General features: G+C 37.7%; 1 protein-coding gene across 3 annotated transcripts in view; it reads right to left on the reverse strand.

Moving 5' to 3' along the window:
• Positions 1–3,073: 3,073 nt before the first annotated feature.
• BMS1 (BMS1 ribosome biogenesis factor) overlaps positions 3,074–18,772 on the reverse strand; it is a 54,760-nt gene continuing 39,061 nt past the window's right edge. For 2 of the 3 annotated variants that reach the window (XM_024561136.4, XM_024561135.4), the window contains 10 exons: positions 14,346–14,419; positions 13,179–13,355; positions 10,230–10,418; positions 9,963–10,143; positions 9,711–9,769; positions 8,583–8,705; positions 7,383–7,530; positions 6,866–7,041; positions 4,701–4,862; positions 3,076–4,185 (listed from right to left, as the gene is read on the reverse strand). In XM_024561136.4, coding sequence (XP_024416904.2) covers positions 3,955–4,185; positions 4,701–4,862; positions 6,866–7,041; positions 7,383–7,530; positions 8,583–8,705; positions 9,711–9,769; positions 9,963–10,143; positions 10,230–10,418; positions 13,179–13,355; positions 14,346–14,419 — 1,520 coding nt within the window. In that variant the 3' untranslated portion in view covers positions 3,076–3,954. Of the gene's footprint in view, positions 4,186–4,700; positions 4,863–6,865; positions 7,042–7,382; positions 7,531–8,582; positions 8,706–9,710; positions 9,770–9,962; positions 10,144–10,229; positions 10,419–13,178; positions 13,356–14,345; positions 14,420–18,772 lie in introns of all 3 variants that reach the window. The other variant, XM_045196032.3, reaches the window with a different exon arrangement.

Genomic DNA, 18,772 nt, shown 5'->3' on the forward strand with positions numbered 1-18,772 from the left:
CATCATAATTACATTACCCAAGATTAAAGAGAAGGGGAGAATCTTAAGAGCAGTAAGAGAAAAGTAGACAGTTTCCTACAAAAGAGTGCCCATAAAACAATCAGCTGATTTCTCAAAGGAAACTATACAGGCAAGAAGAGGCTGGAAAGAAGTATTTAAAGTCATGAAAGGCAAGGAGCTACATCCTAGATTACTCTATCCAGCAAAGCTTTCATTTAGAATGGAAGGGCAGATAAAGTGCTTCCCAGATAAAGTCAAGTTAAAGGAGTTCATTACCAAGCCCTTATTATATGAAATGTTACAGGGATCTAAGAAATAGAAGATCAAAAATTATGAACAGTAAAAAGACAGCAAACTCACAACTATCAACAACTGAACCTAAAAAACAAAAACTAAGGAAACAACTAGAATAGGAACAGAACCATAGAAATGGAGATAACATGGAGGGTTATCAGATAACATGGAGGGGGAGGGGGAGAAAAGGTGGGGAAAGGTACAGGGAATAAGAAGCATAATGGCAGGCATAAAATAGACAGGGGGAGGTTAAGAATAGTATAGTAAGTGGAGAAGCCCAAGAACTTATATGTACGACCCATGGACATGAACTAAGGGAGGTGGGGATGCTGGAGGGTACAGGGGTACAGAGCAGAAGGGGCATAAAAGGGAGAAAAAAATTGGGTCAACTGTAATCAATAAAATATACTTTTTAAAAAAGGATTACATACTGTATGTTTCCACTATGTGACATTCTCAAAATGACAAAGCTGTTATGATGAAAAACACATCAACAATTAGCAGGGAGCAGAGGTGACAGATGATTTGGCTATGTAGAATGAGGGAGTGCTTCAAAGATGGAATTACTTAATATCTTAATTGTGGTGGTGGTTACTTGAATCTACATACGTGTTAAAATTCATAGACCTATATACCTCTTTAAAATGATACAATTAAAATTTTTTTAATCTGTTCTGTACACAGTCTCATTAAATCCTTACAGCCTGTAAAACTGGCTTACTATTTCCATCTTACAGACTTGAAACTTGAAACTCAAGAGCTACTCAGGAACGTGGCCATAGTCACATCCTAGTGAGTGGCACAGCCTGTAGCCCCCTAACCAGACCCTCAATGCATCTCTACACTGGGATAGTCAACTGTGTGGTTACTAAGTAGTCTTAAGACATTGGAAAGACAGGCTTTCATTCCTGCTGATGTCACACATCTGGCTTCTGTGCACAGTGTTGTTTAGATGATCCTCAGGAGGATCACGTGGGCTTCTTGGGCACTGGTCTACATACAGGGCTTGAATTTTTTATGTGAAGATATTGAGCTAATGGAAAGAATGCTGGACTGAGAACTATTGTGTTCAATCTTGACCCCTCAGATGATTTCACCCACTTCCAGGTAGGTACTGATGTGTGTCAGAAAGTATATTTTAATCCCAGATAGTATATGAACATGAGCTTAAATTGTATTTCTATCTCCACTGATCTCTATATGGCCATCCCAACAGGTACATGCTCTAAAAAATGAGCTCATCATTCTACCCTGCATCTCGGCTAGTTTAGTCCCCAGTTCAGGTTAAACACCTGGAAGTCCTGGGGTCTTCCCTGAAAATCCCTGGTTTCTTACAACCCCCATATCCAATATACTCATACTTTCGAAGTTACTGGCTAAAACCCTAGTATCCTCCACTTCTGCCACTCTGCACCACCTTCCAGCACTCCTATGTTAGCTTCCTTCCAGGACTTATGTCCAGACTCCTTTCCAAACTATTCTCTACCCCACAGTAGAGAAAGGGAATTTTTCAAAAATGCAAAGTTCACCATGTTGTCCCAGCTAAGTGTCTTCCAAGGGCTTCCCAGTATCTTGAGATAACAATAGCACCTTAATTTAGCCTCATAACCCATCTTTCTACCTGCCTCTCCATTTCCTTCTCCAGCTGCCTGCAATGCTGTGTCTCTGACCTGGCTCTATCCACACTGGCGTGTGCCACAGGATCTTCGCACAGACATTCCTATTCCTGCTGCCTGACATACTACATACTTTCCCCCTCCCCAAATCCCACCTTTTGCCAAGTTAATTTGCTTCTTCAGATCATGGGTCAAAGGTCACTTGCTTCCTTTAAGAAAGCCTTCCCTGACCTACACTATGTATACAGCCACACTATCAACATAACAACTAGCCACACGGCCATCAAGAAATTGCAATGTGCAACTGCTGCTAAGGAACTGAAGATTTAATTTTGTTTAATTTTAATTAGTTTCCATTTCAATTCAAAAACTGGTACCGGTTTCAGTTACATTTGAAATAGCTAGGATTAATGTAAATTTTACTTTTTCAATTGAAAATTTTATGAAATCTAAATATAAATCAATTATCCTCCACAAAATGTAGCATCTAAATTGAGAGGTGCTGTAAAATACACACCAAATTCAAAGAGTTGACAAAAAATAGGAATGTAGAATATCTCACTAATGGTTTTTATATTGATTATATGTTGCAATATTTAGATATATTGGCTTAAAAAATAAAAATATTAAAATTCATTTCACCTATTCTCTTTTCCCTTTCGTTAATGTGGTAGGCACTGTATCTCTGTCAGGTGGAGGGAAAGCCTGATCACGCAGGCCCTGTGGCAGAGGTTCTGGCCATCCCCTCAACACAAGGCAGTGGTAATGTGGCTGGGCTGTCTCCTTGAGTGAAGCCAGCTATGTGTACTGGAGCCAGTCTTCTCTTCCCTCTCTTCAGTCAGGATTCCTTGAGAGAAATGAAAATTTAAGAATATGATGAAATAGCTCTACTTAGAGAGCAACTTCCCTACTAAGGTTTCACCATGTTATTAAGTGCCAAAACTTATGGTTTTTAAAGCATATTATCACACTGATGTCCTTCCTTCAACCCTGAGACTGGCAAGCCAGCCTGGGATGTAGGGCAGGTGAGGTGTGCTCAGGGTGTCACAGGGAGGAGTTAGAAAGCTTAGTAGTAGCTCCTGTTTTCCTGTCCACTTGCTGCCAGGCGACAGTATCTTCACAGGTAAGGAAAAATTAAAGCACAGTCAGTGATACAACAGATATTTAATTAATTCACCCATTTATTGCACACATATGAGGTACCTGACACCAATAATTAGGTTCAAGGTGCATGGTGGTGAGCAGGGAATAGTTCAGGGTAGTGGTTCCCAAACATTTGGACCTTAAGATTTTTACACTCTTACAAATGATCAAGGTCCTTAAAGTTTTTCTTCATGTGGATTGTAGCAATCAACTTTTACTATATCAGAAATTAGAGCTAAGAAAAAAAATAATAATTAGTTTTAAAAGAATCAAAAAAAGGCTATTTTATGATAACATGAATAGCATGTTCTTGTGAAAAATATCTTCCAAGGCAAAAACAATTTGTAGGAAAGTAGCACTGTTTTACATTTTTGCAAGTCTCTTTAAGTCTGGCATATGGAAGAAGCTGGTTTCTCCTATCTGCAGTTAAGTTGCTGCATTATTGCACAACATGTATCCTATAGGAAACTTGGCTGTGCACTGTACATACATCCTTCTCTAAAATTTTTCTTTCAAGCTGAGGTTTCAAGTTAACATTTTCCTCCTTTCTGGAAGACTCGCCATGAAGGGTAGAATAAGTATTTATCCACAATCATCAAGCGTTCATCCCTAAGAAAACTACTAAGCCAAAATTAAGGGGGAAATATTTTAATCATTTTTTATAGCACACACACACACAAAAAAAACTGAGACAGGTAAGAGAAATATAAGAGAATCTACAAAACCATAAATTACATTGCTTTAAATCTTGACATAACTAAGGTGTTGAGAATAAACAGGTATCCTATCAGCAGATTTCCATTTCTCTTCTCCAAGGCACAGTCTGGGTGATAAATCCAACAAAGAGATCTTTCCGGGGCTCCAGGGCTCTGGCCCAAATGATAGCCTATCTGTCTGGAGCTCACTTCATTTGCTCCTCAGCCCCCTTCAGACTAGACTTCTGATTTCGTCTTTCTTTTTGACCCTGAATTCGAAAGAGCTTCTTCCTGATATCCTTCTGTCGCTTCAGTTTCTCTTCTTCCTCCTTCTGCTTCAGTCTGAAGTGTTCTTTGTTGTGCAGATGCCGTTGCTCCTTGGCCTTCTTCATCTTGTGGCCATGCACTGTACTCAGTGCATCCAGCAGAGCCAGGATCTGACAAGGACAAAACCCAGTGAACATCAGACTGCTCCACCAGTGACAGCATGCCTTCCTTTGAAGTTTAATGGGACCTATACACCTCAGCTAACTATCAAAACTAGAATCAATTCATGATACAAATGAATGTTAACCAAGTGAAAATTTAGCCTGAACTAGGAAGTTATAATTTGAATAAAGATGTAAGTTGGAGCCTATTTACTTAGCAAAATACTTTAGTAATTGTCTCCACCACAAAACTACCTTTGAATACTATGTACAACCAATTAAGACAGAGTGATTTACAAGCTGTGTGCCTATTATCTTCCATTAAAATGCATGAGGCAGAGTATAGCTAAACAAAAGAGAAAAGACTAGCCTTTCCTCTAACTGCCAGTTTTAGTGCCTTGAATAAGTCTAGCCCTTATCCCTTCCTGATGAAAAATGAGAAAACAGTAGAAATGCCAAATGTGCTACTGACAGCATTATTTTCACATCTAAATGCAGCACACAGGAAGCCATTTTGACATTACCTTCCTTTCGTGAGGCTCCCGAATGACGGTGGGTCTCAGCCTGTCCCTAGGAGTCTTGCCTGCTTTTGCCTGGGTCTTAGGCTTGTTCTTAAAGGGCAGGGCCTTTTGCAAGGCTTTTGGAATGTGCAGTGAATTAAAATGTTTCTTCTGCCTCACAATCAGCTGAAAAGAAAAAAAAGACTGTGACATATTTAAATTATGATATGTGAGCATTTAAAACTTGCATAAAATGTTCTCAATGGATTAACTTTCCACCAGATCAGTAACACCAGAATATGCTGACCATCAGAAATGAGATTTAATAATATATCAAATATGGATTGTCTCAATAGACATGCACAGTTCTAGGCAAGACAGAGAAATATATAAAATGTATTTACAATTCATTCAATTCAACTGTCCTCATTTCTACAGTATGAACTATGGGAATCTCACTATAACAGCTGAATACACACAAAATTTCTTGTAATGGAAAATTCTGTCCTTATCTTTGTGGCACTGAGGTGTTTTTTTTTCTAGCCTAACAAGAATAATCTGGCTGTTCATCTTGACTATCAACCTCTCTTGATTTAAGGATATAGTTGTTCCTCTAATCAGAGCCAATATCCCCATCCTTGATTCTCATTGAGAAGTTTAACTTTATTCTGTTTCTAATAGAAAACCAGCTGACAAAATTGAGATTTAAACAACAAATGAAGGCAAGACACTCTCTACGTTCAATTTTTTTAAGTAATCTAAATTCTTAAATTGAGATGCCTCAGAACTCATTAATAAGTAGAGTTCTGCCCCAGGCCTTTACCAAGGTCAATATCAACTAAGAATATTTCTGTTATGCCCCTAAATTAATTATTGAAAACATCATCTACAATAATGTTCAATATTCTGTTTTAAAAAACTAAAATGCTTTAGAATGAAAGAAATCAGAGAAATCACCTTCTCAAGAAGAGTAAGTACTTCAGACTAGGCAAGAGGTACCATGTCCTGAAGTGTAGTATATTTTAAGACACTCATGTAACATGATTCAAAATTTTATTATTAACTATTTTATTGAAAAAGTAATGCTGGGGAAAGTTCTGTCTCAAGCAGAATGGCAGACTACTATCCTGAACTACCATCTTATTACAAAACAATTAAATATCCTGCATTAAAACAAACAACCATTTTCAAATATATTCTTAACCTGTGAAAAAAATAATGAAAGTTCTAACACCAAAATCTAAATGAAAATATAATCTAGAAAGGCACCAAGAACTTAAAATAAAAAAAAACTGATGAGGTCAATTACTGGCAAGGATATGAAAAAACCAGAACTCCAATAAGCTGTTAGTGGGAGTCTAACCTGGTGTGACTTTAAAATACTACAGGCATCATATACTGAAGTTTAACACATGCATACTCTGTTACCTGGAAATTCCATTCTTGGGGATCTATGCAACAGAAATATGTGCTCACGCACACCCAATAAGTCACACATGTGTTCAGGGCAGCATTTAAAATGACCAAGTATTGGAATTGAAGTCCATCAATAGATAAATTGACCTCTTCATATAACAGAATTCTACTCAACAATAACAACAACTGAGTATCTGCTATATACAAGAACATGAATGAATTTCATAATACTATTGAAAGAAGCCAGCCAAAATATATGTTGTATTTTATAACTCAAAAACAGGCTAAACTAGTTTACTTATCAGGAGTTGAGAAGGTTAGTGACTGGGAGAGGTCACATTGGGGGCTTCTGTTGTGCTAGTAATTCTACTGCTTCATCCAGGTGGTGGCAATATGGTTGCGTTAAAGTTCCTTGAGTTGTACACTTCTGATTTGTGTACTTTTCTGTATGTATGTTATACTTTAATAAAAATGTTTATTAAAACTTTCCCCTAAGCCTACACTGCTTCAATAAGAATTAGCACATTGGTTTTAAAATAAATGTATATGACTTAAAAAAAATAGACCAAGAGCATAGACAATGAGGTCTCTTTTCCAAACCACAGAAAACTACCATTACTCCTGTCCTGTGTTTCTTCTATAATAGTCTATGAATATACAACATATTCATTCAAATTTAATGATAGACTTTCTACTTAAAAATTCAAATCACAGAAAATATTACACACAAAGCATCTAGATGAGCCATCTACAGAGCACATGAGTGATGGTACCTTATACAGAGAATCCTTGTTGGGCTTTAGTCTGACATGATAGGTGAGCCGGAGTTGACCAGTTGTCCGCATTCCTGACCAGGTATCTTTTTCACCAACTGGTTTCAGCAAAGATGTTACTGGGTTATAGAAGGCTGGAATGGAGACAGGATACCAAGTTCTCATGAAGACAATATCTGGAAAGAGAGAAATTTAACATTTTCAGAAGATTTATATCCATCTGTCAAACAAAAGAACAAAATGTTCACCCCAAACTTCTAGCTAGTTGCACAGTATTTGAAGACAGATTTTACCAAGTGAACTACCCTTGAATATCATAAAACTTTTATTGAGTGTGAACTGCATGGCTCCAGATACAGTGTGACTTGGCACACTGTGCCAGATGCTCCAAACCGGAGAGACCTCAAGCTCATTCCAGCTTTCTAAAAACCTAAACTACGACCTCTAATCCACACTAGCTAGGAATCAACAGCGCATGATAACATGCTATCGTGAACAGACCACAAAAGATATTTACCACTCATCAGCAACTTATCTTCAAAGCTGGCCCGGAAAGCTCCTTCTGGAGCTCGGAGTGCTTTCTTGATCTGTCCCCTTATTCCACTGACCGTTCGAACCACAGCACCTTCAAATTTGGCCACTTCTAAGGCAGAATTAAACATTCCCTAGAGTATATATATATACACATATATATATAAAAATACATACACACAAAATCAGATACTACTTAGTTCATAAATACATCCTTGGTTATAAAACATAAAACAACACACTAAAGGGTGATAAAGATAATAATAAAAATGTATTTCCCCCATAAAAGTGGAATTAATGAGTCAAGAAGAATACAACTCTATTTTATCGCCCCCTAAATAATATTAATTAAGACTCTATTGTGGGCTCATTAACATGCTCATCACTGATATCATTGCTGAATGATCCTAAGATATGTATTGGACTGAACTGGACTAGAGAGCCTTTGCTGTAGTAATCTCACAGGGCTAGACCATAACTCATTTAGCATTACTTAAGGTGCACACAATCAGAAAATAAAAAAGACCTAGATAAATGCTACATAAAAGAACATTTTAATACCACCTTAACTCTGTGTTAATGGAAACACCTCTTCTAATGAAATTTTCAATGAAAGTCGCTCAAACTACCCTCCTATGTTATGTTACATAAGTGTCCATTTCTCTGTACGCTTGCCAAGAAGTCTTTGGAGAACTGCTTTGTCTAACTTTCTACTGATCTGTTCGACAAACCTATGATTCTTTTCTTAAGGCAAATCAAAAAGGTAGGAAACAAAGCCCAGTGAATGATTACACATTTCAACACTCAATGACAGTCTCATATGGAAGTAGTAAGTTAATAGTCTCATTTACTAAATATCTCTATTTTACTTCACCTTAAGATTTCTGAGAATACTTAAGTAACACAGAGACCAACAGAAAGAAGTAAACTAAAAACATCAAAGATCAAGTTTATAAAAGATTTAAAATCCTGTCCTGAAAACATCAGACCTATACTTTAGAAGCATTTCATTCCTCCTTTAACAATATAGGGGTGGGCAAAGTAGGTTTATAGTCATAATACAAATAAATACAATAATTAATAAATCGCAATACAATAAAGTGTTTTGCATATTTGCAACTGTAAGCCTACTTTTGTCCACCCTGTATTTACATTTATATGTATGTGAATATACAGATATACAGACCTTAATAAATGAAGTATTCTTGAAAATTTTATATGGAAAACCAGTTAGCTTTAATTTTTTCACAAGTTTTATGGATTTATCCAGATCAAGAACAATTCCTGTGGCAGCAATCCGGAAATCAGGCTAAAAAGGAAACCCCCAAAATTTGAATTCAGGAATACTATCAGCAAGAGAAAAATGACAATTCTCTGTAATACAATAAATTAATGAAGTATTATTTCATTTACAATCTGCTAAGGAAAAATAAGAATACCTGAACATGCAAAACAGTACTTTAACAAAAGCCATCTGAAACTATAAAACACACATAAGTCAAATTAATGATGATGTCTTCAATATTTTCCTGACCGTGATTTCATAGTAACATAATTTCACAACAATGATGTACTTGGAGTAAAAAGAAATATGAAAATTTGGTTACAATGTTTAAGAAAGTAAATTTTGGACCTTCAGGTTGGGTTCCATCTGCTCATTATTCTGTTTTCTTTTCTGTTAAATGATGCCAATAAAACCTGCTCTGATTGATCAAATGAAGACTGTGTGAACATACTTTGCTAAACCAACATTACAGGGAGGTGGTCTTGCCCCGGCTGGTGTGGCTCAGTGGATTGAGTGCCAGCTTATGAAGCAGGGGTTGCTGGTCGATTCCCAGTTGGGGTACATGCCTGGGTTGTGGGCCGGGTCCCCAGTGGGGGGATGTGAGAGAGGCAAACACACATTGATATCTTTCTCCCTCACTTTCTCCCTCATTCCCCCTCTAAAAATAAATAAATAAAATCTTAAAAGAAAAATTACAGGGAAGTGATCTCATATCTAGCTAGTATCTGATATATCCCCTGAACCTAGTACAGCATTTAGCACATGGTAACCACTGCTTAAACATTTTTAAAAAAATAAGCCCCAAAAGTGAGTAAAAATATAAAATGTCAACAGTACCATTACAATTCTTCTAACTACCTCTTCTCCACTCCCACAACGCACTTAAAACATAGGAAAATTAAAAACAAAGAGAAATTTACTATTCACACCAAAAATGAGTAATTTTCAACTTACAGTTTCATGTACATATTCCATATTCAAGATATAACTCAAACACAGTATGTAAAATAAAACATCCAAGATATTTACCATTATGCCACTGACAAACTGTACTGCCAACACTCCAGTTCCCTGTGGAGTAATAGGACCTTAAATAAAATGAAAAAAATATATAGTGAACCACAAAATTTGGGATCTGTTTTACATACATACTTCAATCCAAAATAAAAGAAAAATATTATGAATTGAGATTTTATAAAAGGAAAACAGCAAAACTATAATGATAAAAGCCTAAAAGGTTTAAATTAACCTATAAGCAAATTATTCTTCATCACATTTTACCCCAAAAGGTTGCTCCACAATGCATGTGCTGTGGGGTGTATTTTAAAAGCCTTTGTCTTCCATTATGGTCTTGGATATAATAGAGTGGGATGGTCTGAAACCTCCTCCACCCTACAGAAAAAATGACTGGATCTCGGGACTTGAGGATTTTCTTATACCAACGATGTTTCTTCAGACGCATCTGAGAGAAGAGATTTCAATGAGATTATTCAGTGAAAGTATGTCCAAAAAACGTCAACTGTCAACCACACAGCAAAGGGTACCTACCTGTACATATCCAAGACTGCCCTCACTATTGCCCAAACCACCCAAAATAATTGGGTAATGGGGGTCAAAGTTAAGCACGAATTCACAGGGGACATTCTCTATCTCAATTCGAACATACATCCCAGGTCGAAAACCCTCATATTGAACTCTGGCTTCATCATCTTGATCTTCAAATTCTGCCCGGTTAAGCTATGTATGAGAGGAAAAATTTTTTAAAAATTAAAAAAAAAATCCACAATGCTATCTTTAATAAATATAAGATTAATATATGAACAATCTCAAAATAAAGGAACCATGAACAGGTTTAGGCTTTACCCTAATTAAAAATAATATATATTCTATCTTTACAGTTTGTTTAGGATATTTCCAAACAATTTTCTTCTCTGTTGTTTCAATGTGTAGCAAATGTGAGCAACTCAGAAAGGATCCCTTAATGCTGGTCAGCAAACACTCTCAACTTCCCCAGTTTATTTCACACTTTTTCTCCTTTCTTCAAACACCCAAAATCAACCTCTTCATCCTCATTCTTTTTTTATTTAAACATTTTATTCATTTATTTTTAGAGAGAGGGGAAGGGAGGGAGAAAGAGAGTGAGAGAACCATCAACGTGTGGTTGCCTTTCTCACGTGCCCCCTACTGGGGACTTGGCCTGCAACCCAGGCATGTGCCCTGATTGGGAATCGAACCAGACCATTTGGTTTGCAGGCCAGTGCTCAATCCACTGAGCCACACCAGCCAGGGACATGTTCATTCTTAGCTACTTTTCCTAATTTACTCAAAAGCTAAGCAATCTAAAAGATCTTCAACGGCCAACTGCTTTACCAGTGTTTACACCCAAATCTAGCCTTTTATTATAGTTCTACACTGTTCAATATGGTAGCCACACACGGCTTTTCTAATTGAAATTAATTAAAATTAAATAGAAACTTAAAAATTCAGTTACTTGGTCACATTTCAAGTGATCAGTATCATCTGTGGCTAGTGGCTGCAACTCAGTGCAGCTCAAACACAGACTTCCCTCATCACAGGAAGTTCTACTGGGGGGCTGTTACACATAACTTATCAATCCATTTAATATCAAACTTTATTTGCACACTAGATATCATCTACTCTTGGACTTTATTCCAACAAATCTTGCCTGTTATTTCCCTCATCTTAAAACCTTCTTTTGACTCCACTTCCTTCAGAAGTTCCCCATTTTTCTGCTTCTTTCTGAAGAAAAATACTACAAGTTTTCTGTAGTTGCAGACTCTATTTCCTCAGCTCCCATTTTCTTAAATTCCCTAAAATTGGACTGTAATCCACACTCCATAAAAATGCTTGACAGAGTCACTTAAAGGCCTCAACATTCCTAATCCAGTGGTCATTTTTGTCTTAATTATAGTTAACATATCAAGGAGATTTGAAGTAATTTATCACTTCCTTCTACCATCGCTTCCTTCCAGCACACCATATATACTCTTAGATTTCTGATGTCTCCTGACACTGCTCAATACCCATTGATGACTCTTCCTCTCTTCCCAGAATCTTATAATGGAGTACCTACCCAGTGTCAGTACTGGTCCTCTCCTTTCCTGTTTCTATATTTACTTTCCATGTCATCCCATCCTTCTCATGGCTTTAAGCAGCATCTATGATCTAGGTCCCTGGCTCTAACTTCTCTCCAAAATTCCCCACTCACTGCTTGCCACTTTACTGTCTAAAAGATAACCCAAACCTAACAGATCTAAACTTCATCTTCCCAAACCTATACCAACTAGAAGTTTTTCTGTCTTACTTAGGAAAACCCAATTCTTCCAGTAAGTCATCCTTATTTTCTCTCTCCCACACCCCACATTCAATCCACCAGGAAATCCTACTGATGTACTTTTAAAATAAAGCATAAACCCAGATTTGATACTTTCTTTCACTTCCACTGCCACACACCTCGCCATCCCCCAGTGTGAGTTACCTTACTTTCATCTTACTGAACTCTGGCCAGAGTAATCCTTTCAGAGGTAATTAGATCATACATATTTCTCCTCTGATCAAAGGGCCCCTATTTCACTTAGAATTAAAAGGTCAGTCCTTTACAATGGCTCACAAGGTTCTAGGTGATTTTAAATTGTAAATGCCTAAAGCAAAGACTTCAGAACTAGCCTTACATTTCTTAGTCACTTCTGTCCAGTCAGTATAGACCTGGAACCACCATGTTAATGACCAGTCAGTAAGGATACTTTGACTAGATGAAGGCCTAGGTTGAGTAAAACCTATTGATCACATTTTCACAAATTATACACTTAACTTGCAGAAGGTATATTAAGGTATATTCCAGCTTACAGAGATTCTTGGTAACCGCACTTGTCAAAGCACTCACATTGACTCCATACACATCTTTGTGTGCCTTTCAGAGTGAGTTCAACATCCCCAGGAAACAGGGCTGAACTATCTCCCTTTCAGCATTTTACATGCCCCCTTTATCTCCACATCTGACCTTAACTCAAAACATCCTCTGAACTCCAACCAAGTTAAGTTTTCAGAAAACTCTTCCTTAAGAACACTGGTGTGTGCATAAGCCACGTAGGCCAAGAATCACCTCCTTATTCAGATGATTTAATTATGGTTGGAGGAAGTAGTAATATGAATGCTAACGCAATGCTGGCATTTAAATAAACTCACTGCCTCAAATAACTATACTGTGAGACCCTCAAAAGTAGCAGTAGTGTTTTAACCATTTCTGTTTCCTCAGCACTTAATGCTTGGTGCAAAATAGGCACTGATATCTTTCTGGTGAATTTCTGAAAGAAACAGATGACTGAATGAATAAACACACTCATCTGCACCTTGATCTTAGAGTCCAATTGAGAAGCAGAGAAATAGGTCAGGGAGCAGAGAGCTAGAGAAAGTTAAGTATTCACAACACTGTATTATAGCCTTCAAGTGAGGCTGACAGGATCTTAGTTTTCTTACCTGTGTTTGTTTCTGCATTTCTCCTTTAAGATCATCAAAGTACGTGTTTTCTCCTTCATCATATTCTGCATCAAACATCTCCTTCAATTTTCTCTTCTTATCCAAATGCTTCTTCTTGGCACTTTCCTGTGCACTGGGTTCAACTTCTTCTTTAACTTCTTTCTCTACATCATGAATCTTAAATTTCCAGAAAAGAAAATAGTGTAAAAGTTTTGAAGATCTTTTTTCTTTTTTAGACTTAAAACAGATTTAAAAACTTCTATTGAGCTACAAAAATCTAAGTTATGATCATCATGAAAACAAAACACAGCCTTGGGCTGTAAATAACATGTATTGCCATTCCTTAATCTGCCTGGGAATGCCAATTATGGAAAAAATAATAGCAAATGTCCCAAGCCCAGATGTGCCCAGATACCATTCTAAAGAAATCTTAGGGAGAAGAGGGAATTTGTTTTTCTAAATGGCATTAAAAATTTTTTTTTCTTTAGGTATGAGTAGTTTGTTCCATTTTTTAAAAATTGAATTTATCGGGGGTGACACTGGTTAAGGAAATTATATAGGTTTCAAGCGCACAATTCTATAATTCATCGTCTCTTTATACCGTATTGTATGTTTACTACACCAACTCTCCTTTCATCACCATTTATCCCCCACACCCTCTTCTGCATGCCCCCAACATACTTTCCCTCCTATAATCACCAAACCATTTATTATCTGTGTCCATGAGGGTTTTTTTTTTTTTGCTCAATCCCTTTATCCTTTTCTCCCAGGGCTACAATCCCCTGCCCCCTGTCAGTGTGTTCTCTATGAGTCTATTTCTATTTTGCTAGTTTATTTTGTTCATTAGATTCCACATATGATTTAAGAAGAGAATGATGGCAAAAGGAATGGTGGAGACAAACAAGGTGACCCAAGAGCTAAAACTTTCAATCATAATGATAAGAAGGGGTCATAGGTATTAGCCCAAATATCAAGAATAACAAATAAACCAGTAACATTTGATCTGACCCCAACCTCCATGTTTTCAAGAAGGAATCCATCCAGTCTCTAATCTACACAGATAATAAGATTAGGATTTCTTAAAATAGGTCTCTCTTGGAATATACTGACCACAGATCAAGGGCCAGTGGCTGACACTGGCCGACACTGGCCATAGCAAATTCATACCTGAGTATCCAGGCCTGATTTTCCCTTGTGTACATCCCCTCTTTCCAGGTCTTCAAAGTCTCCATAGAGCTCCTCTGGGAAAAGAACAACCAAATAACTCCTCTGTGAACAGGGTCTGCATGTGACACTCTAGTACCACTCAGAACCAGATGGAGAGTGTGTTCTGCACCCCAAGCTACATTTTTACTATTCCTATTGCTATACAACCCAGAAAAAGTCCTGCCCTTACATAGGCTTCTTTTTCTTGTTACAACCCAATCTAGATTTCCCTATTTTACTTCAACATCCCACATAGCCAAGTGCTATTTTTCCAGTATAGGTAATAGACACCATAGCAGAGGCGCACAGTGAGTGGTATGCACGGCCCTGCAGGTGAGACCCCCAAAACCAAAAGTTCAAAGAGCGACTTGAAAAGCCATGGCTTAGATAACCGCACATGTGAAAAAGAAGTCTCACCAGTAAGCTCAACACGACAAAACTATGTGACATACCTAGGGGAAAACCTTAAATTACAAAAGAATAGTACCTTAAACAGTGTTGAGCCCAAAGGGAGAGCTCATTTATTCATACAGTCACTTTTGAAGCTCTAAATTTAGTTATGATTCTTACCCTTAAAAGAAATAAGACAAATAAAAGTCCTCTGGGAGGCAACTTTAGAAGGGTATTAAAACATTTTCCTATTAAGAAAGAGTGAAAGAACCAAAGAGCCAAAGGAAATGTAAAAGATGGAAGATTCCATTGAAATAAAAATAAGATATTTAGAAATAAACAAGAAATGTGCTAATCTTTAACTCCATATTATAAAAGCTTTAATAAGCTACCAAAGGACACACAGAATAACATTAGCTAACATTTTTACATGTTTTACATACCAGGTTCTACTCAAAGCACTTTACATGTCTTAACTACATTTTTCAACATGACTCAGTGAAGGAGGTATTATTATTATTACCTACTGAACAAATGAAGATTACCTTGTGTTTGGAAATGAAGACTCAATTATTATTAAGATGCCAATTCTCCCTTAACAGTTACAATAAAAATAACCACCAAAATTCTGGTCTGGAAAACATGGTGTATACATGTTTTCTTTGTTCCTCCCAGGTATGTACATAACCATCAACTCCCAAAATAATAAAAGAGCAAAACCAATTGAAACCCTCAGGAAAAAAACTGAAGAACCAAATGGAAATTACAGAACTAAAAAATACAATTAACAGAAGAAAGAAAAAACCTAGCTAGATGACTCTATAGTAAAGAGAGGTGACAGAGGATAGAATCAGCGACCTTGAGGCCCAATCAATAGAAGTTACCCAGTCTGAACAACACAGAGGAAAAAAAAAAAAAGATCAGAGCCTCATGGACCTGTGGGATAGAAACAAATATATTATTAAAGTCTTACAAGGAGACTGAGGTTGAAAGAGATAATGACTCAAGATCCTTGAATCTGGTCAAAGACATAAACTTACTGAGCAAATCTCAAACAATAAATCCAATGAACTCTACATCAATCAAACTTCTAAAAACTAAAGACAAAAAAAATTCTTCAAATCAGCCAGAAAGAAATGACAGATTACTTGTAGAGGCACACCAATTCCCATAACAGCATATCTTCTCCTCTGAAATTATGGAGGCCACAAAGTAGCACATTTTTCAAGTGCTAAACAAAAAGAACTGTCATCTACAATAAATTCTGTATCTGGTGAGGCTATATCTTTGGGAAATAAAGACATTCTTAGACAAAGGAAAACTGCAGGAATGTCATTGGCATAGCTACCCTTTAAAATGGACAAAAAATGTTCTTAGGCAGGAGGGAAATTATAAAAGGAAAAATCTAGGACCACCAGGAAAAAAGATAAAGCAAAAAAAGATAAACAGTATGGATATATTAAACTATCCTCATGAGTTTTTTAAAATATTACACACTAAAAAACACTGTAAACAAATCAAAATAGGAAAAAAAGGAAAAAGAAAAAACAAGAATTAGAATTAGAGGAAATAAAATATCAGACTTAAGATACATACCCATAAATATCTTAAATGTAAATGGCATACACATGCCACATAAAAACACATAACCCTACTACACACAGTTCACAAGAGACTCACTTCAAATTGAATACGTAAGAAGGTTGAAAGTAAAAGGACGAAGAAAGATACACCATGCAAAGTCAACTTGTAAAAAAGTGACGTGCTCTATTGATATCTTATAAAGTAACTTCAGAGCAAAGAAAATTACCAGAGAGAGACTTAAAATTTCATGTGCTACCGTGGTATCTTTGAGCCTCATAGAGTCCCTGACAGATATGCTCCTAACCTATGAAAAAGTATCCCCACCCTGCTAGTTCCTTTACCAGTTGAACCAGTGGCATCTCATCTAGTCATCAAGCTAAAAGACCATGAATTTATTGAAAAAAGCTAATCCATCTTCCAAAAGAAGAAACAATGGTTATCCTGTGCTCTTTTAAGTATAAAGCCTGCTTTCCAAATACAATCCCTGCATGGCATCATGGTGTCTTTTTCCCTCTGGCTGTAAGTGTGCATAACTAATAAACCGCAGCTGTCCTCATCTGTCTAGTGTCAGGTGTTGGCTGTTCAAGCATTCCCATACCACTAGGGCTGGAATCCCTGCCTCACAAATGAATGAATAGGAAGGGACCACAATATATAATGGCAAAAGGATCAATCTACCAGTAAGATCTAACAATCCTAAATGTGTATTCACCAAACAATGCCTCAAATAACTGAAGCAAAAAATGATAGAGTTGAAAGAAGAGGTAGGTAAATCTACAGTTCCACCTGGTGACTTCAACATCCTCTTTTCAGCAACTGATAAAACTAGACAGAAAATCAGCAAAGATACAGAAGATCTGAACACAGTCAACCCATCAGAATCAAACTGACATATACAGTACACTATACCCAACAATAGCAGAATACATCCACCTCACATTTACAAACATAAGGCATATGTGGGTAATAAAACAAATCAGAACAAACTTAAATAGTTTGAAATCATGAGTATGGTGTTAGGAACTTCAGGTCAAGATGGTGGTATAGGTAGACACAGATTAGCTCCTTGCATAACCATTTCAAAATCACAACTAAAGTATAGAACCAACACGCAGAACCATCAGAAATCAAGTTGAATGAAACTCAGACAACTGCAGAATTAATAAAAACACATCCACCCAGACTGTTATGAGGGGCAGAGACATGTAATAGGCTGGTCCCACATCCATATGTGCTAGATAAAAATTCGGAAGGGCTATCTCAGAAGTGAGGAGTCCCAGCCTCACATCAGGACCCCAAGACTAGGGTTCTAGTGCTTGGATGAAGAAAGCAGTAGGAATTAAGTCAGTGGAAAAACTTCTGCAGTTCTAACCAGTTCCTCTTAAAGAATCCACACATGGACTTACACAGACTCATTCCCTCTGAGCTCCAGCACTGGGGAGTAGCTTGAAAGGCACCAGAAACATACAGGGAAGACCTGAAGTGTCTGGCATCAAGGCAAGAGCTGGGGCACAGCTTTCTCCGAGACAGAGGCCATTGTCCCCCTTCTTGGGGGACCCACCCCCTACAGCCACAGAGCCAGCAGGCTGGTACCATATCTGAGACTCCATCAGCTTTGCTAACACTGTTTGCCCTGCCCTGAAGATCTCCAGACTCCCTCCCACCCAAATTACCTGCACACATGAACTGTTAAAGTGACTTTTTCACATGAATCCCTGGTCTTGGTTCTTGCTTCAGAACACCACAAATCCTCTCAGACAAGCAACAACCAGCCTCAGTGAGCCCCCAGCCCCTTGTACCTCTCACTAAGTGGCCCCAGGCCTGGCACTACAGCAGGCAGCCTAGATTCACAGCTTAGCCTCACCTGGGAATCTCCAAGCCCAGCACAAGTAGCAACCTTCTCAGATTGCTTCATAGCTCATGCAGAGTGGGCCTGGGCAGAACACAGGTAGGGGCTGACCTTGGCCTGCACTGCCCTGAAAACTCCAGAACCTGCACAACCAGTGGACAGCTGCAGACCACGCTGGTGCACCACCGTGCTGGCCCTGCACAGCTGATCCTCCATGGAGGGTGGAGGTTGGTGGTGAGTGGTCACAGTCAGTCCTTGTAGCTGAGTGGCCTGGGAAAGTACGTCCTTATTGAGTTGCCAAGAACAATGAAAGCTCAACTACAAAAGGAGGGTGTACTCAGCCCACACAAAAGGCACAGCCTGAATACCCAACTTGGTTGACAGGAGAGGTTGTGCCCCTGGACCCTATAAGACACCTACTACATTAAGCCATACTACCAAGACAGGGAGTCACAGCATCTCCACCTAATACATAGAAACAAACAGGGAGGCTGTCAAAATGAGGAGACAAAGAAACATGATCCAAATGAAAGAATAGATCAAAATTTCAGAAAAAGAACGAAAT

Source organism: Desmodus rotundus, chromosome 4, assembly GCF_022682495.2.
Source record: "Desmodus rotundus isolate HL8 chromosome 4, HLdesRot8A.1, whole genome shotgun sequence".
NCBI classification, from domain to species: Eukaryota; Metazoa; Chordata; class Mammalia; order Chiroptera; family Phyllostomidae; genus Desmodus; species Desmodus rotundus.